The following is a 23121-nucleotide window of genomic DNA, read 5'->3' on the forward strand; positions in this document are numbered from 1 at the left end:
AACGCATGCTAATTTACCATTGGCAGCCATCGAGAACAAATAGCAGAAGACAAAAGACTATATATCAAAACTACCGGACTTACCACTAATGATGATGATTAGATCTCATTTTCAGACGTGCAACGCGCGTTGACTTGTAGGCAGAAGGCTACAAATTAAAGCAGAGTACACATACTGTGACATTATACATTTTTTCTTGAATTGTTTATCTGATGGTATATATGTATTTAAAAGAAAATTAAAAAGTTGTATTGCATTCCGTGACCTAGCTCTTTCCCAGCCGCTGGCCTTAAGTAACTTTAACAATTGATGTTAGACCACAAAAGAATTATGTTGTGCCACAGTGAGTTTTTGTAAATAACAGAGTGTCTTTGTAACAGACGCGTTCTGTGACTGTGCAGCGATTTCTTTTAGAGTTACAATTAATTAAAAGTAATGAAGGCAAGCTGTTTGAATGAAAAAAATTGGAAGCAGAGCGTGGTGCTATTATGTGCCACATAAATACTAAGAGATTATCGGTAAGGTAGGGTTATATTTTCCTAAACTATCCATAATGTCATAAACATGACCCGAAAGGAGTTGGGCCATTATGTTGGGAGTCAGTCAGTTGGAAGAGTTATTCAGTTGGAAGAATTATGTCTAACTGAAACGTCCCCATGAAACACTCATGTTGGAATTTTATCTTTGTCGTTGTCAAGTAATATTTACGAAAAGTCACCTGGAGATGGGTAAGGTCTCATGGGTAATGTGTTCATGCACGTTTGTTTTCACCGCCTGAGAGTGTACAACGTTGCAAAGATTTACCTACTTGCAGTCGATGGGTTCCAGATTCCGTTGAGTTGACATCACGCAGTTGTTGTCAGCAAAGGTTAAAGAATTAAGAATCCTTAGTAACTGAAGCAGAATATTGCTTTAAGTTTATAAGTTATAAACTATAAGGCTCTTTTAAGTACTTTGATCTGTTTTTATTTCGGCTTTTACCGACGGACTACCATAACATTTCAAACTCGTAAATGTTCATCTGCGTACGGGACTGCCTCATTTCACTGTTCTTCATATATTTTAGATTTTCGGAAGTGATGGGTCAATTTTGGTTGGATATTTCTCTTTTAGGTCGGGTAATTTTTCAGTTTCTAAATTGCTATACTAGCAAATATTTTCCAAAGCCCCAATTTTCCGAGTCGGATTTTTAAAGAAGCAAATGAACGAAAAAATATTACAAATTCTAAAATCTTTGCTCGTTATTTTTCCCATCCAAGGGTTTCGGAAGCACGCCCTCAGGGGTCAACTTTCAGGCTCTATTTCCTGTGCGGCTACCGGTGGAATTCTGCCGGTAGTCTCACAGCTGTACTCGCTATGGTAAATTGGGCGCTCCGATTCTTCATGTTCAGTGAGCGTGAGGCCTGGGCCATACATATAGAATAAAAAGACTAGTTTGCCAATACGAATACCCGTGGTCTTTCCTGGATGGTTACGTGCTGGAGGAAAGATACAAAAATGCGCATTAAACGTGACGAACGCAGAACTCAACCGAAACGGAAAGCGGCATTATCACTCAGAGTATGTGCGCCGCGCAATCAGGACGCTCATTTTAACAGCTTCACGCGTATTTTTGCAAGGTCACGTGCTGGGGAAAGATACATTTAGCTGTATAGGCCTTACTTTACGTTCATTTTGCGCGTCACTGAGGGACCATAAAAATGGCGCACAATTATTCCACGAATGGGCGCGTATGCACGCACTGCCGATCTGGTCTTTTCAGTAGGGAATAAGTGCTGGCCAGTCTTAAACGTGCGTTTAAGTCCGGCACAGAAGCATGGACGCGACTAATGCCCAAGCCGCAGGCGTTATCATCGTTCGTTTTCCTGACCAAGATCTGAAACATTAGTTTAAGACCAGCCAAGCACATAGATATTCCCATTCATAAATACCTTTTTATTCAGGGAGACAAAAGGAGACAACATATGATAGATTCCCAACGATTTTGTTCTAAAATTTTATTTTCATTTTCCCGAACAACCCTGTCCATTTTATGGCATATTCCTTTTGGAAAATGTCCAATGGAGTCCCTTTCGATGAACTTGGCCCATGCGTGGTGCGTCTCGTGCCCAATGATTCCTGACTAATTCGACCCGATTAAACTGTTTCGAATCCTTGTGCCAGCGTGTGATTTTACGCAGCGGGCGTCATTGCTTATAAGCAGGGATTATCAAATGTTAATGCACGGTCACATGACACGTTTCGACCAATAGGAATAAAAAAAACTGTCCCAGGTATTTATGAATTGGGCTCGGGCTGAAATCCAGCTCTCGGCAACACTGCAATGCGCTCATCTGCCACAGTGCGGCGCTACGTACTCGTGCCACACGGAGACTCTGTCTGCGGGCACCGTCTAGCATACAGCTGGCATTGCTGCCGACTCTCAATGGTCCAGGGGCAGGCTTGAGTTCATTCAAACACAACAAAACAGTTATAAAAAAAGGATGAGCACACCAAATTTGTGCTCCCAAAGCCCATTAATTTGGCTGTGTCAAAGAAAGGGTCATTTAACTAATTAGTTGGCGGCTGATTCGGTTATTCAAGGTTTTTGGCAAGCTTTGTCCCTTTGTTTTCGAAGTCCTAGAGTAAAAACCGATTCCGTTTGCCTTAGGTCGGCAACTGATAGGCACCAGGTAGTTCTTGGCAAGTCGCAAAACGAATTTGAATAGGCAGATTGGTGGGACCGTTCATTTATCGGCTCTGTCTTCAGTCTTCTCCAACTGGGCCTGTCTATATAACACCAACCCGGCCGTTTTGTTTTGAGACACTTGTCTCGCTACCTGGCTTGCTGGGGAAAAAATGCAGCAATCTTTGCGACCGCAGATACAAGTTGTGAATTTTGGTCGTGAATACTGACGGCAATATTCGCGACCGAAAAGCGGGGCGTAGATTTTAGTCGCAAATGTTGGCGTCTATTTTAACGATTGGCGATGTCCCTCCAGGGCCACCAAACATACCCCTGGGCAGTTCTGTGAACGACTTAAAAATGACAAATGCGAAGTCTATTGCGTTTGATGCAGCCATCAATTGTGCTATGTCTCTGGTTTCCATTTTGAGAAAAAAGAAAAAAAAATCTGCTTTTGGACTACTTCCTGTCGCCCTTCCGACGACGAGCTTCTTTGGTTTTCAGTTTCAAAATTAGGTTCAACATGCTTCTCTTTGGCTGTTCTATCTCTTGTGTGCTGTTAAAAATCATGAGCACTTTTTTAGAATTCCATGTTAAGTTTTGGAAACAGCCTTTACATCACATTACTTAAATTTTCTTTTTATTGGTGAATCCATGGAGCACTCTGACGTACTCATCAGTACATTAAGGAGGTTTGAGTGCAACTCGGAGTCCCGCTTGGGGAAGAGAGGCCGGAGGGTCCTTGTCAAACACCAGTAACTACACACTTCACTTTGTGCCACTGGATAACACAAATTGCCTTAAAATTTCTGTCTTTTCGAGCCGAGCAAGTTTTGGTTACAGGAGATCCAGTCCTTGGTCGGCTCACTCAACTTTGTCTGTCATGCTGTCGCAGCTCCAGGTAGAGCGTTTAATTTGAAGTAGTGAGGTCGACAAAACGGGATTGGAAACACCGACCACCAACGAAGTTGTTTCCCAATTTTACCATCATAGTTTTAGACTCGCTTGTATAAGAACCTTTTTAGTTGCAATTAAAGTCGTTTGCATGAGTATTGCGACAGAAGGAAATTTTCCCCGTCAATTTAGACTTCAAATGTTCACTTGTCCTGCATAAGGTAAATGGTTGGCAAGCATGCTAATAATTTGAGGCTGTGGGAACCAAACGTGGAACGTAATCTTTCAAAAAGAAAGCATGTGAATTTGTTGTCCTGGCGTTAAAGAAGTTTCATCGTCTGAAGTAGGAATGTGAACTGATACGTATACTGTTAGTAGGTTTCTTGGCGCCATGAGCGCAAGCGTGCACCGTACGTTTGTTCGGCAAGCTGCCAACGTTTTAGTTAACATCCACTCGTTCTGGTGGGGCTTGTATGTATTAAACTTTGATTGGTCTACCTGAATGGTTGACAAGCGTGCCAAGGATTTGGCCTCGGGTAGGTTACTATCGCAAAATCAAGGTTTGCTGGATCCTTTAATAATATGTGTTTTCCCCCTTTTAGTCTAAAAAGGGCGCTTTACTCTGAAACATGGCTGCTTCCACGAAGTGCTGAACTCGCATAGGTACTTGTGTAGCAGATTACTTGTGTCATTTTTTGTCTCCTGCCCATGCTTGACACATGGTGGCAGCGGTGGTAAGCATCATAAACATTTATAAAAGCTTCTGTAACTGTTCATCATGACAACATTTCTGGCCCAAATGGCACGATCTCTGACTGCTCTTAGCCAACCTTGTCGCTGATTTTCACTGCATACTGTAGCACTGTGTTGCTTTTTACTTTACTGGTATACACATGGACATGTCGAACTGTGGCACTCCTGTGTAACTTCTGCCGGGACAATTGCCAACACTCTCTCAGTACAACATTGCTGAATGACTCTCTCATTCCAACCCAGCAGACACAATGATTTTGATAAACATCATAAAAATGTTACGCCCAATGTTACGTTGATATTGTTTGATAATGCTGAGTTGACATGTAACTGAGGATATTATATACATGTAGACGTTAACAAAACAATTCGAAAAAAATGTTAGTGTGACATTTTTATAATGTCATACTGTCATGATATTTGAAGTCATAGTAATACCATAAAAACATTCCTGTAAAATGTTTGTTCCAGCAACCAATTAACGTTTTTAAAACGCGATAGACATGTTATGCCTAATGTTTTCATGACGTTCCGCAACAATTTTATGGTGACGTGGTGTTACATACGTTTTCATGACATCTTTATGACGTTTGCAAATCGTTTGAGTTACTAATGCTTTTAAGATAAAAGTGGCATAACACGCAAAACCTTAACTTAAGCGTTTATAATGCTTTGGCAATGTAGTCGCAACTCCCGTAGTTTTGAACCTTTTCGCCTAGTATTTCTTGCAACGAGCAGTCCACTTTTAAAATCGAAGTTGTTCCTGCAATGAATGTAACAAGTTTTGTTAGCAGCATTACCGTAACTTCCTGAAACTAAAACATATACACCATTAAAATGTAATACAACTCACCCTAGTCTCACCCTTGATACATGCCACGGCTCTCTATTACAGCCATGCAGTTGAATGGTTTTATATTCTCTTATATCACTCGCCTGATTGGTCACGGTAAAGACGGGAAGAAATGTAATATGCTGGATAGTTTTACTACTTTGGCAATTAGTTTAGAACAGCACACTATTGTCTAGACACCTCGGGAGAAATTCGGGCTGAGATCTACTAGTAGTGATTTGGGACTAAGTCCAATCACGAACCCACTCTTAGGGGTTGTTGAGAGTGGCCAGCGTAAGTTACACGCAGATTTAATGAGTTTCGTGACAAGTCCGCCAGCGAGGTGTACTGACAACCTCACAGAGCGTTGCAGTGACACGGGACTGGTTCCGTGGAAACTTGATAGGGAACCAAGGTTGGTTGGCCAAATAAATTGTCCAGGCCCGTGAATCGCGAATTCTCGTCGTCCGACCATCGTACCAGACAGGTATGATGGGAAAGTTGTTTGAAACGAGTACTTCAGGCATTTTGAATCCTGTCGTTAAGTAAATGGCTGGAGCGACCAGCAAGAGGCACGGCATTTGTCTGCAAGTCTGCAGGGCAGTGCACTGAGATTGATCGTTGATAGTTCACCAGCAGGGAAAGGACACACGTACAGAGTTTGCGAGGTTACTTGAGCAGAGGTTTGGCGATTGCTGGCTGGCAGGCAGAAAACTTCCCGGTGGATCCGCATCTGCAAGGAGACTCTTCTTGAGTTAGGCTAAGCTATTAGAGAACTGGCGGCGAGGGCCTATCCTGAGATACAGGAAAAGGGCCAGGGACAGGCTTGCCAAGAACCATTTCCTCCATTCATCAGCCTTGGTGAAGCTGTAAGAGCGGCGTTAGAGACTGAGAGCTGTGATAAAGTCGAGAAGCGGCGGAGGCAGGATCACAAGCCTGCAAAGTTTGTGAGGGATTCCGACAGTGGTTCAGAGGTCGGCAAGCTCGGTGGTCGAGTGGTTAAGACATCTGCACTAGTAAGCAGGAGGTCGCGGGTTCGAGTTCCACCCGAGTAAGCTTGTGAGTTTTTTTTTTTCGCAAGCTCTCGGACAAGCACTGAGCATACAGTGCTTATAAATATACGTTGGGTAAGGGCAAACCCGTTATATATAATTAACATCTCCCCAACGCAAAAATACATCTTGATAATAGTTCGCGGTACCCGCTGCTTCATTTGACTGGGACCGGCCAGCCGACCCCGGCAAGCTCGGTGGTCGAGTGGTTAAGACATCTGCACTAGTAATCAGGAGGTCGTGGGTTCGAGTCCCACCCGAGTAAGCTTGTGAGGTTTTTTTTCGCAAGCTCTCGGACAAGCACTGAGCATACAGTGCTTATAAATATACGTTGGGTAAGGGCAAACCCGTTATATATAATTAACATCTCCCCAACGCAAAAATACATCTTGATAATAGTTCGCGGTACCCGCTGCTTCATTTGACTGGGACCGGCCAGCCGACCCCGGCAAGCTCGGTGGTCGAGTGGTTAAGACATCTGCACTAGTAATCAGGAGGTCGTGGGTTCGAGTCCCACCCGAGTAAGCTTGTGAGGTTTTTTTTGCAAGCTCTGGGACAAGCACTGCGCATACAGTGCTTGTAAATATACGTTGGGTAAGGGCAAACCCGTTATATATAATTCACATCTCCACAACGCAAAAATACATCTTGATAAGAGTATAGGTTTCTCATAGACACGTGGTTGGCGGACACCGTTGTGTGTAGTTCAGTATATCACCGGATTTCGAAAGAACGAAGGCCAGTAATGCAGACCAAGATTCTAAAAATTGAGCAGGTTGACGGTAGCCGGTTGGCAGCGGTTGGTACTGCCTTATTGGGAAGCCAGTGTCCACTGTGAAGGTGATTTATGCTGACATCCCGTATTCAGGAATGCAGGAGGTGAATTTCCTGTTGTCTACAAGTATAAGTTTGGATCTGCAGACTCCGAAACTGAGGTTGAATGGCGAGCAAATTCGATGCACTAATAGTTCTGGTGAGCCGTTCGTGGGGAGGGTGGTTGTCACTGAGACAAAGGTAATTCCATCTGGTCATGAGGCCGCAGTGCCAGGTGCCATTCCTGGGCTGTGTGAGGTTGTCCCGGGCACTGTACCTGTCGAGCCCTTAGAGGGTTGTGATGAGTTGGCACAGCAAATTTTAATCCTTGCTAAATTACTGGTTGGGAGTGGTCAGGACGTGCTGCTGCTGCGGGTGTTTAACCGTTATCGGGAGAGGCGAGTTGTGCTACAAGGTATCGCTGTATGCATGGTCTCGCAGGTCGAGGTTGATCGAATTCAGGATATTTCTATGGAGGAGGGGAGGTTGCTAGGGAACTTTCTTAGCATTTACAGGATTCGTTTAGAAGAAGTGTGAAGTTTTGATGAATGAGCACCATCGTATGGCGGAAAGGTTTCTCTTTGATTATCTGAATGTGTTTTTTGGGTCGACCCAGATATTGACAGATATACTGAGCCATCAGGCAACCCGTGGGCTGCGAATGTTGCCTTGGTGAGGAAGAGGGGTGGGTCGAGGAGGCTGTGTGTCGACTACTGGGGTTTGTACGCATGTACCATAAGGGATGCTTACCCGGTCCCTCGCATAGATTAGACATTGGATGAGTTGGGTGCTGCTCGGTAGTTTTCGACACTCTATTTAGCATCTGGCTATTGGCAGGTGCGGACGCCAGCCAGAAATCAAGCTTTGTTGTCCACAGTAGGTTGTATAGGTGGAAAGTATGCCATTCGGCCTGTACAACGCTCATGCAACTTTTGAGAGGCTTATGGACAAGGTGATGTCAGGTCCCCAGTGCGAGATTCTCTTGATCTCTCTTGATGATGTTATAGTTTTGGGAAGACTGTGGAAGAAGAGATACAACGTCTCAGGGTTGTGTTTGAGCGGCTGCGCACGGCCAGACTTAAACTAAAGCCTAGCAAGTGCAGTCTGTTTCAGCAGTCTGTGAGGTACCTCAGCCGCACTGTGTCTGCCGAAGGTGTGGCAACCGAGAAGGTATACTGAGAAGGTATATCGGCATATGCTGGTTGGCCGGTCCCAAATGTGTCAAGGAAGTAAGGACTTTTATCGGGCTTGCTTCCTATTACCGGAAATTCATCCGAGGGATTGCGGAAATTGCATCTCTGCTGCATGAGCTGACGAGTGAGTCACGAGAGCTCCTGTGGACAGACACATGCCAGCATGCGTTTGAAGAGCTGAAGCGACGGCTGCTATCGAGCCCGATTCTGGCTTATCCGTTGTCAGTTGGTGATTAAATCTTGGATACAGATGCAAGTGGAGATGGGAGAGGGGCAGTCCTATCCCAGGGCCAAGATAGGGAGGAGAAGGTGTTGGTCTATGCCAGCAGCAAGCTGAGTAGGGCTGAGAAAAACTACTGCGAAACTAAGCGGGTGTTGTTTTTCTCAAATATCTCATGCAGTATCTGTATGGCCGTAAGATTGTAGTGAGGACTAACTATGCTGCGTTGAGTTGGTTTCTCAACTTTAAGAATTCAGAGGGCCGGCTTGCAAGGTGGCTTCGAGTGGTGTCTGAATACTCTGCGACAATTCAACATCGGCTAGGTCGAAAACATGATAATGCCGATTGTTTGTCCCTTAAGCAGGGCAAGCAGTGTAGGCGTAGTAGAGACTCTAGTAAGGTGTCCGAAGCTGTGGAAGCTGGAGAGGTCTTGTAGACTCCAGGGAGCCCCTAACAGCAGTCTCAGAGGTCGTCAATTCAGCAATAAAGGGCATTCTTACTAAGCCTAGTGTATCCCAAGAGGATGTAAGAAGCCCCCAGGTAACAGATCCGAGTTTCATGTGGCTGATGGAGTTGAAAGAAGGTGGAAGCAGTTGACCGTATGGGGTGATGTCTCGCATACTTCCAAGGCGTATAAGGCCCCTAGGTCTACGTGTGATCAGCTGGAGGTACACGAGCGTTTGCTAAGCCGAAGGTGGGAGTCCAACGATGGGAAGTTAATTCGTTGGCAGTTGGTGCTAGCAGAGACGTGTCGCGAGGATTTGGTCAAGTGTGGGGTCAAGTGTCATATGGATGAGTTTTCTGGCAGTACCGGGGGTCATTTTGGGTTAAAGAAAACACTGGCCAAGGTAAAGTTGCAATATTATTGGCTAGGAATGACTGCCGATGTGAGGTCACATCTTCGGTGTCAAAGGCGGAGGTCGCCAACAAAAAGGAGAGTTGCCCCTTTGCAGCAGTACAGCGTGAGTGCCTGTTGAAAGGGCGGCTCTGGACTTGCTGGGTCCACTGCCACAGAGTGACAGTGGAAATGTCTGGGTTCTGGTTGTGGGTGACTATTGCTCCAAGTAGATGGACGCTTTTCCATTTCCGGATGCAAAGGCGGAGACAGTTGCAGCGAAGTTCGTCACAGAGTTTGTTTTCCGTTTTGGAGTCCCATGCAAACTTCATTCGTATCAGGAAAAAGCATTTCGAGTCTGCAGTTTTTGCAGAGATGTGCAGACTTTTGGGGATCAGGATGACGCGGACAACGACGTATAACCCGAAGTCCAACGGTATTTTGGAATGTTTCCATAGGACGTTGGTCAACATTGTGTCCGTGTTGATTGAACCCAAGAGGAGGCAGAGGAACTGGCACGAGTGTCTGCCAGTTGCAACCTTTGCATACCGTTATAGTCCGCAAGAGTCTCCTGGTGAGACCCCTAACATGATGACGTTAGGGCATGAGGTGATGTTACCTGTGGACTTGATGGTAGAGTGTCCTAAAGTTGAGGAGGCGGTCGGGACTGATTTTGCTTTGGGGTTACGACGACTGTTGCAGGAGGCCCATAGCCGGGCCAGTGAGAGCCTCAAGCAGAGTTTCAGCCGAAAGAAACGGAACTATGACCACAAAGTTTCAGGAAGGGGCCAAGAGAAGGGCCAGTTTGTCTGGTTGTAAGAAGGCTGTGAAGCCCTAGTTTAGGTCCGCTGGGAGGGGCCGTATTTGGTTGTGAAGAAGTTGTCGGATGTCAATTACCGATTTTCGTTAAAGAAGGGAATTAAGCCCGTTGTAGTCCATGCGGATAGGCTGAAGCCTTACTCTGGTGACCAGCCACAGCCGTGTGTACCAACCGGTTCGAGTGACAGAGAGCTTTGAGGGTGACACGCTTGAGATTGCTGAAGTCTAATCCACCGTGAGTGACCACGTGGTACCTGGTGGTGAAGAACCAGCCTTGATTCTGGAGACGGGCCAGGGAGCGCCGAGGTGGCACGTAGTGAGCATCAGGTTAAAGATGGGGTAGCTGAGATGAGGCCCTGAGGATGGGGGCAAGACAGCGCACGGAATGGAGGGATGGCGTTTACAGGTACAGGATTAGTACAAAGAAGTACGTTTCTGTGTTTGTAATTAACACTAAATGTATATGTGTGTCAGTTGATTATAGGCCACGTTTAGACAATGGTCTGCAAGGGACAGCTGAGCTTTTTGGAGGGGAGCAGCTGAGAGGAGGTCCTAAAAGGCCTGCTGCTTTTATAATTAAAGTATAAAGTAAATAATACTGGAACACTCTTATAATCTGATATAGAATTCTCTCTTTCCACAGTTGCCCGTCCACAACATTTAACAAATTTTCCCCCCTAACATGGGCGTAATTTCTTGGAGATGAGGGTATATATCCTCCCTCCTCCCTTTGGCGGGGTTGGGCTGTTGAATCATCCAACCCCCCACGTTTTTGTGAAGACTTTTTGTGATTTCCAAACGACTAAAATGCATTACAACTAAAAGGCAAAAAAATAAAACAATATTTATTAAAAGCCATAGATAACCATTTCATGTGAAATTCTGCATAAATTTGATACACAATTTCTTATGTAAACTTTTATTACGAGAATCGCCCCTATGGAGTGTATATGGCGCTGGCCCCGCGCTCCGCGCCGGCCTGTTTGGTTTGGATTGTCACACGCGAGAATCAAATCATGCATGCTGGGTTTACGTGCGCGGTTCCAATAAATAGTCGCCCATTAAAAAAACCAACACGGAGTCTGACAGGAAAATGCGCCCCCAGCCACGCTCTCAGGAGTGAGGCAGCAGTGGTTTTCGATGGAAATATAAAAGTGCGACCTGGAGAGTACATTTTCTGTTCAATTATATCAGTGATACCCTTGTCAATTTATTTCACAACTCTTCCCATCAAGCCACCCTTGAAAAAGTTGCAAATACCTGGCCAAAATGGGGGTACTTTTTTTAGCAGAGGGGCAAGTGCGGCCCCTCATATTCTGGAGGAGTCACTCAATGGGTTCGATTACTATTAAAACGCTGACCAAGACACACTCTCGTTTTTCCCCTTCTCTTATTTCTGAGTGCAAAGGGTGTGCTCAGGGGGACATAGGCCTTGATTACAACGTAACACAGCCGAGATGATTGGCAGAATAATTAAGGTAATAAACATTATGGCATCCTTATTCTCAGACAACATCATCTATTTTTTGGAATATGTGATTGTGATCTCCTAATTCACATTTGAACAAAAAAGTTTATAACAACACCGTTTTAATTAATTTAAATGCCTCCCCTGATCGAGCTTCGATTGGGCAAATCCTGCTATATTGTTTTTACTGGACTATAAAAATCCTGTGAGGCAACAGCATACCTCCACATTGTTTATTTTGCGTGGTTTCTGTAATATTGTGGCGTCGACCGACTTTTCGCCAAGGTCACCTCCCGACCAATTGTTTGGTAAGCACAAATGAGCGGCTGTAAGGTAAACCTTGGTGGTGAGTCCTTTTGGAGTGCGTATGCCGCTAACACGTGCTGCTCGCTCTCTCTTCAGGACGGGCACTGAAGGACAGTCTTCAGGGATAAATATTAATTTTAAGGACTGACTGGGCAAGGATTTTTAATTACTGATCTCTACTTAATCAGCAACAAACTCCTGTACAGCACATCCAGATACTACAGCTCCTGGCCCACAGCGCAAAATACGGGAACTCCTGGGATCCCCAGCCGCACAAAGACTCACACCCCCCGGGGAAATAACCCACAGGGCCTCTGTGCGTCCACTGCTTCCGATCTTCTAGTTCAACACCTACATCAGGCTGGTCCTAGTAACTCCAGACTTAGAGCAGCGATCCAGACACACGTCCTTTGTCCACTACGCGTCGACGCACAATGACATTTCCTGGCCGTGTTCGCTTGTCGCCGAGCGCCCGAACGGGGTGCTGGGAAGCGGGCTGATGGCCTTGCACAGATTTTAGTGAAGGTAAAACGTCACGTGGGGTCACAGCTAACGGCGCGCAGAGCATTGCAGATAAATACCTACCAGGTGAGCGAGCTGGCTCAGTGTGGCGGTTATCAATTCGACTTTTATTTGATTTCCTTCCTCATGGCTGAAAATATTCTCCCCACACTTTATCAGTTCATCCAAAATCGACCAAGACAACCAGTAATTTGAGGTATGTCGTCAAGAGACACGTGATCAGTGATACTTGCTGAGAAGATAAAAATTACTGTGATTGCACCAAAGCCATATTTTTATCATCTAAGTCGAACACCGCACACTTTGACATGAGCTAAAGCATTGTCATTGGCTAACCGAAAACTAAAAAACCCCTATATATGATGTGATTTTCACCTCACCTATGTTGGCCCAAAACCAGACTCAGATTTGCCACGGTAAGATATCCAGTGCCTTTTTCGTTAAGCTTCAAGCCTCGCTCAGCTACCGCAAGACAAATAATTTTATTGTAAAGTTTGAAATAAATGATTTTCTACAAGTGGCTGTAACAGACTTTCAGATTTGCCTAAGTAGCACTAACCGAGTTAAAAGCTTCTTCCCCCTTCAAGGGGATACAACGAATGTTCAAATTACCCTCAGCAGCCGTTGAGGACAAACACTAAAAGACAAAAGGACTCTATATCAGAATTTAGTACAGGACTTATCACTAATATGATACTTCAATTTCATTTCCACCCTACAATGCACGTGGACTTGTAGGCCTACTAGACGGCTACACGTATTACGCACCTCGAGCAATACTGTGACGCTGTCCATAATTTTCTTTTGAATTATGCATCTGCCAGTAACTTTTTAAAAAGAAAGTTATAGTTGCTTTGCATCCCAGGACTTGGCTCTTTTTTCACCTGATGCCTTCAGTCATTTTACAGTCGATGTTGGCTTATTTGAGTTGCACAACAGATCAGTGCATGTACATTACAGGTAAAATGTATTTTAAAGAATACGTTTGTAAATGCTACATTATCTTCTGTTTAGACTGATTTCAAGTTTGGGATTACGTATTTCAATGCTCAAAATAAAACAGTTTCAAGCCACACTGGAATGTTTATAACAAGCTGATTAATTGGTCTACCATCAAATACAGAAGAATCAGTTCAATGGAATAAAAAGCGACATGCCGACAGTCTGAATGTTGGAAAGTCTAAAGGTCTGTCCGAAGGGTCTGTTTCTTTTCAAAATCATACTGAGGTTAAAAAGCCTAAAGGTTCGATCGTCTGAATGAAAATAAGGTTCCAGAGACTAACCTGACATTGGGGCTCGATAGTCTGACTTGATGACTTTATCATCACAGGGACTATCGGACCTTATCTTCGATTCTGAATGTCCAACCTCTCGATCGATTCGGAATAATGAAATGACCTTCCGACTGCTAAACCTTGTTATCTATGGGGAACTTTCCAACTGATGAGCCCCCATTGTAACTTTAGACAATGATCAGATATTTGGATTAACGAACCCTATTTCCTTTTTGAACTAATGAACCAGTTATCGGGAGTTAGCGCACTCGGACTACAAAACCTTCAGACTAATGCACCTTCGAATTATCTGGCGGACCCCTAATATAAGTCATAAATCTTACAAAGAGCTATCAAATTGATATCCATTTTGTAAGTTTGAGTTGGTATACCGAAGTATTTTGCCATATGTATATAACAAAATCAATGAAGCATTACGACACCATAAACTCGATTCCCAGGAAAACAGCTGTCATCAGAAACTGCAGCTGGAGTAGACTATGCGAAAAAATGAACGTTGCTTCTAGGCCTGGGGCACTGGCAAATGATATGTGCATGAATTAGGGCACCTACATATTTAAGTTTATCTCTGCACGGTGAATGACAGTAATATGTTTGCTTCTGGTGGGAATTACTATGATGTTCTATATCTGCCATATAGCATTTCACATTTCACTTGCTGCAAGTTCTCCACAACTGGCAGATATTGAAATAAAAGTAAAAATACCAAACGGAAGGTTCGGTTGGCGTACTCCTGTCGCAAGTCTATTATGCTGTTTTGGCAACACTGCCGAAGCAGCTGTTGCTTTCCTTATTTTTCTATTATCCTTTTCAGACCTTTCTCCATAGGGTTTGCAGACGTCTTTTTGTCCAAGGGGACATTGGCTTTCCTGTATGCTCCCCCAACATCATGTTGAATGAACACAAAGACGCATTCACTGTTGAATTTGCCTCCGCCCCCCCCCCATCAAAAGTTGGATACGCCGCTGGTGAGTGCATGGACATCTACCACAATTCAGATCAGTGCGTGTGTAACCGTGAAAAATGACTCACCTAACAAAACTTAGGACACTAGGGGGAAACTCGCAACAAACAACAAAAACCAAAGATCTTTTAGGGAAAAGGCGCAGGGAAACTGTATTAATAAGGACTCAGACACCAATTCTAGACTTCCAAAAAAAATGACAAAAAGAATTTATTATATTTGAAACGACTGCCACAAACAACTTAAAAGACCAAAGAAAATAATAAAACGAACACTAAAAAAACCAGAAACTTAAACCAGAAATTAAAACAGGAAACTATAAAATCAACACAGTGTCCCAATAATGGTAAACAAATTGAGCAATCTAAACAACAAAACTCTGCAAATCAAGAGCAAGTAGAAAAGAAGCGAACGTAAATATCACAAGTTTTAGTGAACAAAACAATGAACTTAATCTCCATGAATAAGTATGAATTTTCTGTGAGGTCCTTATCTTCTAACACACAAAAAAACACTTAAAGACAACTTAATAATAATAATGAGATAATAATAATCGGACAAAAAATTTCCATATCAAAACTCACCACTGACTCGGGCAGGGAAGGGAAAATACGCTAGCAGTCAAGTACACTCTGAAACCAGAGGAGGAGAGGACCGGCATGCCTACTCCCAACACTGCTGACCTGCCAACTGAAGGGGTGGCTGAGAGGGGAGGGGAGCTAAGGGGGGGGGGTCTGCAACTAATTCCTTGGGAGTGAGTCATGGTACCTGATATAAGCAACATCTGCACCCAGGGCAGCTAGTAAAAGATAAACAATGAGGGAATACAGCCATGGTGCAACATTTAGGGGGAATACATGTGTTCTATGTCTACTCGAAATTTTGGCTCTGCCACACGTGGAATATCTGAGAGTATCTAAAGTCCAAAGGACAAGATGCTTAACAGCTCTGCTTTTGGGAAAGAATTCATTTAACCTCCAGGCTTCGCCAGGGACAGCCGGGTTAAAGAGAGTTCATGCTTGAGGACAGTTGCCACTCTTGCAGTAACAACATTGAACAATCGCCGCAGTAACTTGTTGTATGGCGTGCAAGATTAACATTTAAACTGCGTATACAGATATGTTTATTCTTAATAGAAATCTCTATTCCTAATAGAGATATATCTATTCTTAATAGAGATATCTCTATCAATCATAGAGATATCTATCTATTCTTATTCATCATATTCTGCGTTTTGCATTTTACAAGTCCTGTTTGCCCACTCAGTGGCAATCATGAACACGGCATGGACCTCCGGCGTTATTTTCTTATTTCAAAATCTGAGCCAATAAAATCAGATTATCACCTGCCCATCCATGGAGCTACAACTTATTGTCAGGGATACTCACATGTATTGATACATGTATGTGTCCATTGTGTGACTGCACATGTATGCCACTACTTAATAACCGTCATGTTGGACATTCATTGACTCAATCTGTCACAAGAGGGGCTGTAAATTTGCCACAAAGGATTAACAGATGGTTGTAGGAAACAAAAGTAATTATTTTAGGTCCGAAATACCTATGTGAGCCAGTTCATTTGTGCAATTTTGAGAAAGGGTGGTTCGTTTGGCAAGAGTGGTATTTATTCCCTTGAAAAACAAATTTCAAGAAATTCGACATTATGTTTTCTTTTGTATTAAATTTGTGTACAAAATAAAATTTTATTTGACGTTTGCATAAATGAGGGCCATCAAATGATGTTGATACTGATTTATAGATAGATATGTAGCTGTAGATGAAATTTAAGTCACAAAACAAAAATGCCAATTTTGACCTCAGTTGACCTTTAAAGATCTCTAGGATGCCATCCGCCCACATCTTGTTTGTTAAGGTATAAATAATTGATTGAACATGGTTACTTGCTGTTCCGACTTTTTCATATTTGGCCAGCTGACTATTGTATATAGTTGGGAAGGGAAAGGTTAGACCCAACATGATTGACCTGATGTGCTGACGACGTCATCAGGTGACAATTCACTTGACATAAAAGGTGCACTCTTTAGAGCACTTTATCTCTTGAAGTACGAGTCCGATTCGGTTGAAACTTGGCAGATGGCTAGAAATGGAATTACTCCACAAAATGAGGGTACATTCGCATTTTGTTTGTAGCACACATATGCTACACACACATATGTCTATCTGTCTGTCTGTCTGTCTGTCTGTCTGTCTGTCTGTCTGTCTGTCTATCTATCTATAATTATACACAGACATATGTGTGTGTAGCATGTGTATTCTACAAGGAAAATGAGAATGTACCCTCATTTTGTACACCACTTAGTTTTTTAATGAATATATAAATATATGCGACATGTACATATATATTTTTGGATTTATACGCATGATTATGTGCAAGACTCAGTCATGAGTACGTAGGGTTCTGTTACGGTGGCATTTCGTTACCAACATGAAAACAGCAGAAAAATGCAGACTGACGAGCATTGCCTATGACATACTTTCAATCTGCTTATACATACAACAGTGAACAGTGCTTAATTTGGGGAAAAACCTGCGACATGTACATAAATAATAAAATTGTACACTGGCCGAAGGACGTTCCACAGTAACAGTGGCGTGCTACAAACACCTTGCGAATGTACCCTCATTCTGTAAACCACTTAGTATTTTCATGAAACACAACAGTCACCAAGGAGAAGTAATACATGCTGTTAAGGCTGCCATATATAAACAACCGAGTTTAGGCTTTGTCCGTTTTTACATAAATATTAATATAAGGACTGCTTAAACTAAAGTCTTCGGTCCTGTTCCTTTACGGGGCAGCACGTGAACTTGAAGATCCCGAAATATCCAGTAGCTCCACCATTTTGGAAACCTCTTTTACTGAGCCAACTCCATGTGGTGGTATTATACACGGAAATTGTTGACAATACAAATTAAAAGTCAAAACCTTCGATTATGGCGTTCTAAATATTTGAGAGCGGCAAGAGAAAGAAGGGGAGCCATCTGCACACTGCCGAGGAAAATAAATGCAGCGTCATAACTTCCAGTGGTGTCATAAATCAAACCTGGAAATGAATAGTAGAGAACATAACGAGAATGCTTTAAATTTGTATTTTAACTGAGCAGCTTGAATTCTTTTTTTTTGTAATGATGAATCCAGTTTGAAGAAATATCAATTATGACAGAAGTTGTTACTCCAAGAAGCAAAGAGATAGACTGAAATGTCAAGAAAAAATCAATTCATTTTTCTCCATCCGTCATATAAATGGAAAAACTCATAACGCAAAGGTCATGATTTTTTTTTGCATTATATAGGGCTTATGATGTTTTTGTAACCTTTGATCACAAAACACCGCCGCGAACGACTGCTCAATGTATGATGAGGCCTCGTACATTTTCGAAAAAGCACGTTTCTGTCTGTTAAACACTGAGCTGCACTAATTGAAAACATCTGGCAAAAAGTGTACACATGACGTTGGGACGTGTGTGTTATTCCTAATCTGGATCCTTGCTCGACAAGCACTGCTTCTAAGGGACCCCATCCTCATTAATCCTTCCAGTAATATCTTTATTACATACCTTCTGTTATGTGTAAAATATTAAAAAAGGACTGAATGAATGCATTAAAGTTCATGAAAGATTTCTACCTATCCATCCTGACTGTTTCAACAGCTCACAAGGATGGTTGTCTATTGGTTTAAATCAAAATAAAATTGGTTTTACCTGGGATACAGCCGAAGAGGAGTCTTAATATAGCGGCTTTAATATCCATCCAGCCGTGTGCACTAGCCAACAACTCCAACCCAATCATTTGCTTCATAAGAACATCTTGCAGACAATACAGAACACCGCTGCAAACGACCACCATCGACGACGTGAGCATCATTGCCCAATACCAAGACAGCAAGGGGGTGGCAAGGAACCCAGACGAACTGACGAGGATGCATATGACCATCAGTCCCCAGGTGGATATTATCCCAGCTTCTACAATGAAGCCCTGCAAGACTTTTGCTATCAGGTTCCCAAAGCCCGCCACGGTGACAAACACTGCTGCGTCGTCAAGGGAGTATCCCTTTGATACAGCGTGGGACACAAAATAGATCACCCACATCTCATAAGTAAAAGTAAAAGAAAAGCCAACAAAAGCCAACAACCAGTACCGAATATTGCAAAGCAATGACAAATCAAAATTGTTAAAGACACTTGTCCAACATGACGTGCAGTCAGTGTGAGGAACTGAATTTACTAAGGAGACTTCATCCTGAGGTAGCTCTTGGTAACGTGTGCTCGGAGCTTTCCTAACGCTCCTCATGAGAGCACCACAGGGGACAAGATGCAGTGATATTCCACTTATCATTAGCATGGTTCCTCTCCATCCATACGTGCTGAGACATAGCTGAATAAGAGGTGCGACTACGGCCAGACCAACAGAAGAACCAGTCTTTGCGATGCCGGTAGCCAATGCATGTTTCTTGTGATAGCCTCTGCCTAGCGCCTCTTTTGAAAGTACCAAAGGCACTCGCAATGCCGAACCTATTTCAGTGATACAAAATAATTAGAGAGTAAACGATTTGTAGTTAAGAGTTCTCTGGTCGTCCTATGATACATTCAGTCAAACTAACAAGGTAGAAGATGCTTACCTGCCAAAACAGTAAAAGCCAGCAACAGTTGAATCGGAGTGGTTGCGAAGGATCCAACGATGAAAGAAACACCAATCATCATGCCGCAGACCATGATGACGTTTCCGGCTCCAAAACGTCTACCAAGAGGGGCTGCAGTGACAGCTGGCAAGAGAGATTTCAACTGCAATGCTAAATTGCTTTCCCAGAATCACTCAAAAGATAGCTTCTGTACGTTAAAAAGCCTAGATATCTTTTGCCCGAATAAAATTTGGTAGATCCATTTATATAACAGGAACTGTTGACTTTCACTTTAAATGAGTTTAGATTTGGTAAGAAACTGAGAAAGTTTGAGAAGAGCTGAAGGCTATAAAATACTGGCTGTGGCAGACAAAGAGAGAGAGGGGGAGGGAGAACGGGGGAAGGGGAGGGGAGGGGAGAGGGGGTATTTTAGGGAGGCAAGAGTAGTTTACGCGGGCAGTGAAATTAGTCGTGGACTCATTGAGTTCTGCACCATTTCAACCCGTGGTGGCGAGTCGTCTGTGGAGCGAAATTTGTACAAAGCGTTTGTCCAGATCAAGTGAAGTGCAGAGCTAAATATTACTCCGGAAGCGACAGCTTGTGAAGTGAATCCAGTTCCAGATTGCGGAATCATCATTTTATCATCATTATCCCGAATTTGTGACGGTAATCACGCCCTGGCCGTGTCGTTTCAAGCCCTGTCGTTTCTATTGGACGTGATCTTCACCCCGTTTTGCTCAGTCAAGGAGTGAACTTTTTTTCGCCATTTGTGGACTCCAGCGTTCTTCATTGTATAGTGCCTGCCAAGCTACACTCTAAAAGCTCGGGTGTTAAAATCAACACTATTGGGTGTTATCAGACAACCACACCATGGGGTGTTACTTTGACACTAATGGTGTTACTTTGCACACCTATAAGTGTTACAGTGCACTAGAAGGTGTTACAAGTAACACCAAGTAACACCAAAATTTTGAAAAGTGTTGGTGTAGTCTTCTGATAACACCGTGGGTGTTAAATTTAACACCCCAGTTTTTGCAGTGCATTGCACATAAGTTCTTCTTGTTCTTGATTCCTTATCTTTTTCATTATAAACTAGTTCCAAACAACACCATTCTTTATTAACTTCATTTTCGACAGGCTAAGTGTATTAAACGTTCTCAGTAAATTATAATTATGTTTGTTTCTTAGGTCAGTGTGATCTTGTTTAATTTCTTTGTTTCATCGGAGAAAATTCAAGGTTCAGAATTCAAGATTCAGAAATTTCAACGCATTCGCGTTCGGGTTCCCCCGACACCTATAGTTGGATACGCTGCTGCAAACATTGAAACTCTTAGTATCTCCTACAGACACCACAGCAAGTTCAAAACCATTGAGACGTTGGCATCAATAAATTACACGTTAGTATTTTGCAGTTGATCGGATGACCAAGTGTTGCATTACAAATAAAAACAAAAATCCAAGATGCTGGGAATTGGCACTAGTTTGGTTTAACCTTTTCAAATGTCCACTCCTACTGTCCCTAATATTCTGAAACATCTCTTTAGTTATTCAACACAAACGTGTCGACATTTGGAGCATTATGTGGGCTGTCACATACAATGCGTGTATCAACAACATAATTAGAAAATATGCACGAATTCATTTTGTCTGAAAACGGGGAAAACACTGTTTTGGGTGATAGGCCCCCCTAATTGACACTGTTTCTTCTACATCACACACTACGCTGTGCTGTACCAACTATTCAAGACATCTTCACTGACGAACTTCGGCTGTTTTATTTTACAAAGTATCGAGGAATCTCATCCAGTTCTTGCTTTTGGTATTGAACGTCAATATTGATTTTTTTTTCATTAATTGAATACTTTCAGGCGCTGCTAATACATGAGGGAAAACTCACAGAGATAAAAATCTTATGACCGTCAGCATTCACCAAAAAAGTTTGATTATTTTCCCCACCATAATCCTTCATTTTCTTAAGGTCTCCTGTGAAAATTTGTACGTGTTATTTAAAAAATGGACAACTTATCATAATGGTCACAGGCGTAAATGATCCTGCAACGGCACAGAATAATAACTGCTGAATTGCAAATAACGGTACCATACTTTTGTAGTGCAGGAACAAAAACACCAGGAGTACATAAACAAACAGACCAACAAACACATCAACAACCTAACAAAGAAACAAACAATTTGAAACCAACCAACAAACGATTGAACAAACAAAACCCCCTTACCAACTACACCTCCAACAGCGACTATCATTGAGGTCATCCAGCCAATGACAGAAGCAGTTGTTTTGAATTGATCCTTTAGCGTTGGCAGCATCATTCCAAGCCCCTTGAGTATAGCTACTTGCACGGCACCCCTCACCCACATTGTCAACACGGCGCCCCATCCTGCTCGGCCCTCCTTGGTGTCGAACGGCGTCTTCGATATAGCTTTTCCGGAAAAAAAATCACCAGATTCAACCCGACTAGCGGCTCTACTGTGTTTCATGTTTGGTTCGAAATATTTACCAAAGGGGATAAACTGTATACGGGAAAATCGAATGTGCGATACCCAAAAACAATGATACCTCAGTCTGGCTGCACCATTGACTAAATTGTTTCTGGCCACGTCAGGCGCGTTTAGCTTGGTAGCCCATAATTACGGAGCCCCTGAGGAGACACTTATTGAAACAGAAAAGTTGGGCAGGTGGGAAGTGCCTTTTGAAATTCACTCCCACGAAAAAAGTTCCTTAAAATGATTTAGAAGTTCTGTCTAAAGTGCTTAAGCTGTTTAACAATACTATTTCATATTCCATGTGTGTAATTTTGAAACTTTTTCACGGTCTTTGCTGTTTGAACCTCTTGTATTAACCGTGGTGGCAGTAAAATTGGCCATTACGGATTGATTTTTGGGGGTCAACCGTTGGAGTTTGTTTAGGACAATGAAGCCCATCCAGACACAGCATGTATCTGTATGACATCAATTTGCACCATCTACGAGACACCTTGTACACTGCTTTCATTCCACAGTCCCTGTTAGATACTTGTCATGCGTACTGAATTATTTTGTTGTACGAATGATTTCAATGAGCATGTCTTGCTTGATCGAAAAGAAGTCTTATGGAAAAAAAGAAACATGCAGCATTTGTCGTTGTTTTAATTCTGTAAATACCTCCGTGTAAATTTGTTGGATTTCTGACATATTTGATACACAATAATGTTCCAAAATACCGACCAGAAAATAAATAATTTTAAGAAATTGATATTTAATTATTTCAAGCCAAGCAGCAGCACAGCACTTGGAATAGAATACGTCAGTATCAAACAAACAAACATACAAACAAAGAAGCAAACAAAACACACCAAAACCATTAATGTCCCGCTCACAGCCCAAATCATGAAATATAATTGGGCGGGGCTTAATAATGCGGTGAAACAGGGGTAGGCATGGATGCCAGTCTAACATACACTCTTCGAAGGGTTAATGTATGCGTGGACTAATTAGCGGTGCGTATTGTAACGGACGGAGCAGTAAGGAATCCTGGAAGTGGGGTGACCCCAAATAGGCAGCAACAATAAAAAATAATTTACCGAAGGCCAAGAAATAAAGTGATCATGAACAAAAACTGCACACAGTTGTACAGGTGTTCCAAAGGGGGCCCCTCCAGATGATAAGAATAACTCAACACTTACGGTTACAATTGCAAATAAAGAAAAGGCCAATATGGCTGATTATGCATTAGGGCGTGGCCCCACATAAATTACGTGGCTACGTATCAAAATTAACAATATTAACGGCATAAAGACAAGTTTGACGAATGGCGATAGGGGCTGGAGCTGAAAGTAATGTGCTTGAACAAG

At 42.8% G+C, this 23121-nt stretch overlaps 2 protein-coding genes and 2 non-coding genes across 5 annotated transcripts; 3 read left to right on the top strand and 1 right to left on the bottom strand.

Moving 5' to 3' along the window:
- The first annotated feature begins 6387 nt into the window (after nucleotides 1-6387).
- On the top strand, nucleotides 6388-6461 carry Trnat-agu (transfer RNA threonine (anticodon AGU)). The gene has a single exon. It is a non-coding gene; the product is annotated as a tRNA-Thr (tRNA).
- A 186-nt stretch (nucleotides 6462-6647) lies between these two features.
- Nucleotides 6648-6721, top strand: Trnat-agu (transfer RNA threonine (anticodon AGU)). The gene has a single exon. It is a non-coding gene; the product is annotated as a tRNA-Thr (tRNA).
- Nucleotides 6722-9656: 2935 nt separating this feature from the next.
- Nucleotides 9657-10076, top strand: LOC147799814 (uncharacterized). The gene has a single exon (XM_087133842.1). It carries the CDS (start codon nucleotides 9657-9659, stop codon nucleotides 10074-10076), a length of 420 nt encoding a protein of 139 aa, XP_086989968.1.
- Nucleotides 10077-14811: 4735 nt separating this feature from the next.
- On the bottom strand, nucleotides 14812-21853 carry LOC147799815 (monocarboxylate transporter 11-like). 2 transcript variants are annotated; one of them, XR_015424498.1, is made up of 5 exons: nucleotides 21508-21853; nucleotides 19274-19417; nucleotides 18357-19166; nucleotides 15216-17698; nucleotides 14812-15010 (listed from the first exon to the last, which is right to left on the bottom strand). XR_015424498.1 is itself a non-coding variant. In XM_087133608.1 (4 exons), the coding sequence occupies exons 1-4, from the start codon at nucleotides 21767-21769 to the stop codon at nucleotides 17574-17576; spliced, it is 1341 nt and encodes a 446-aa protein (XP_086989734.1). In that variant the 5' UTR covers nucleotides 21770-21853; the 3' UTR covers nucleotides 14812-17573. The 2 variants fall into 2 exon arrangements, 1 of the variants encoding a protein (XP_086989734.1); XM_087133608.1 differs by having other exon boundaries at nucleotides 14812-17698.
- Between the last annotated feature and the right edge of the window lie 1268 nt (nucleotides 21854-23121).

This window comes from Acanthaster planci, linkage group LG02, assembly GCF_054643075.1.
Source record: "Acanthaster planci isolate LZ-2023a linkage group LG02, COTS_SCS, whole genome shotgun sequence".
Classification (NCBI taxonomy): domain Eukaryota; kingdom Metazoa; phylum Echinodermata; class Asteroidea; order Valvatida; family Acanthasteridae; genus Acanthaster; species Acanthaster planci.

Excerpts from the sequence above, each read along its gene's own strand:
- LOC147799815 (XM_087133608.1), bottom strand. The coding sequence starts at position 21,769 with ATGAAACACAGTAGAGCCGCTAGTCGGGTTGAATCTGGTGATTTTTTT. Across the intron at positions 19,418-21,507 it reads CGCTGTTGGAGGTGTAGTTG|CTGTCACTGCAGCCCCTCTT; the intron begins GTAAGGGGGTTT and ends CTCTCTTGCCAG. Across the intron at positions 19,167-19,273 it reads GGCTTTTACTGTTTTGGCAG|GTTCGGCATTGCGAGTGCCT; the intron begins GTAAGCATCTTC and ends TCACTGAAATAG.
- LOC147799814 (XM_087133842.1), top strand. The coding sequence starts at position 9,657 with ATGACGCGGACAACGACGTATAACCCGAAGTCCAACGGTATTTTGGAA.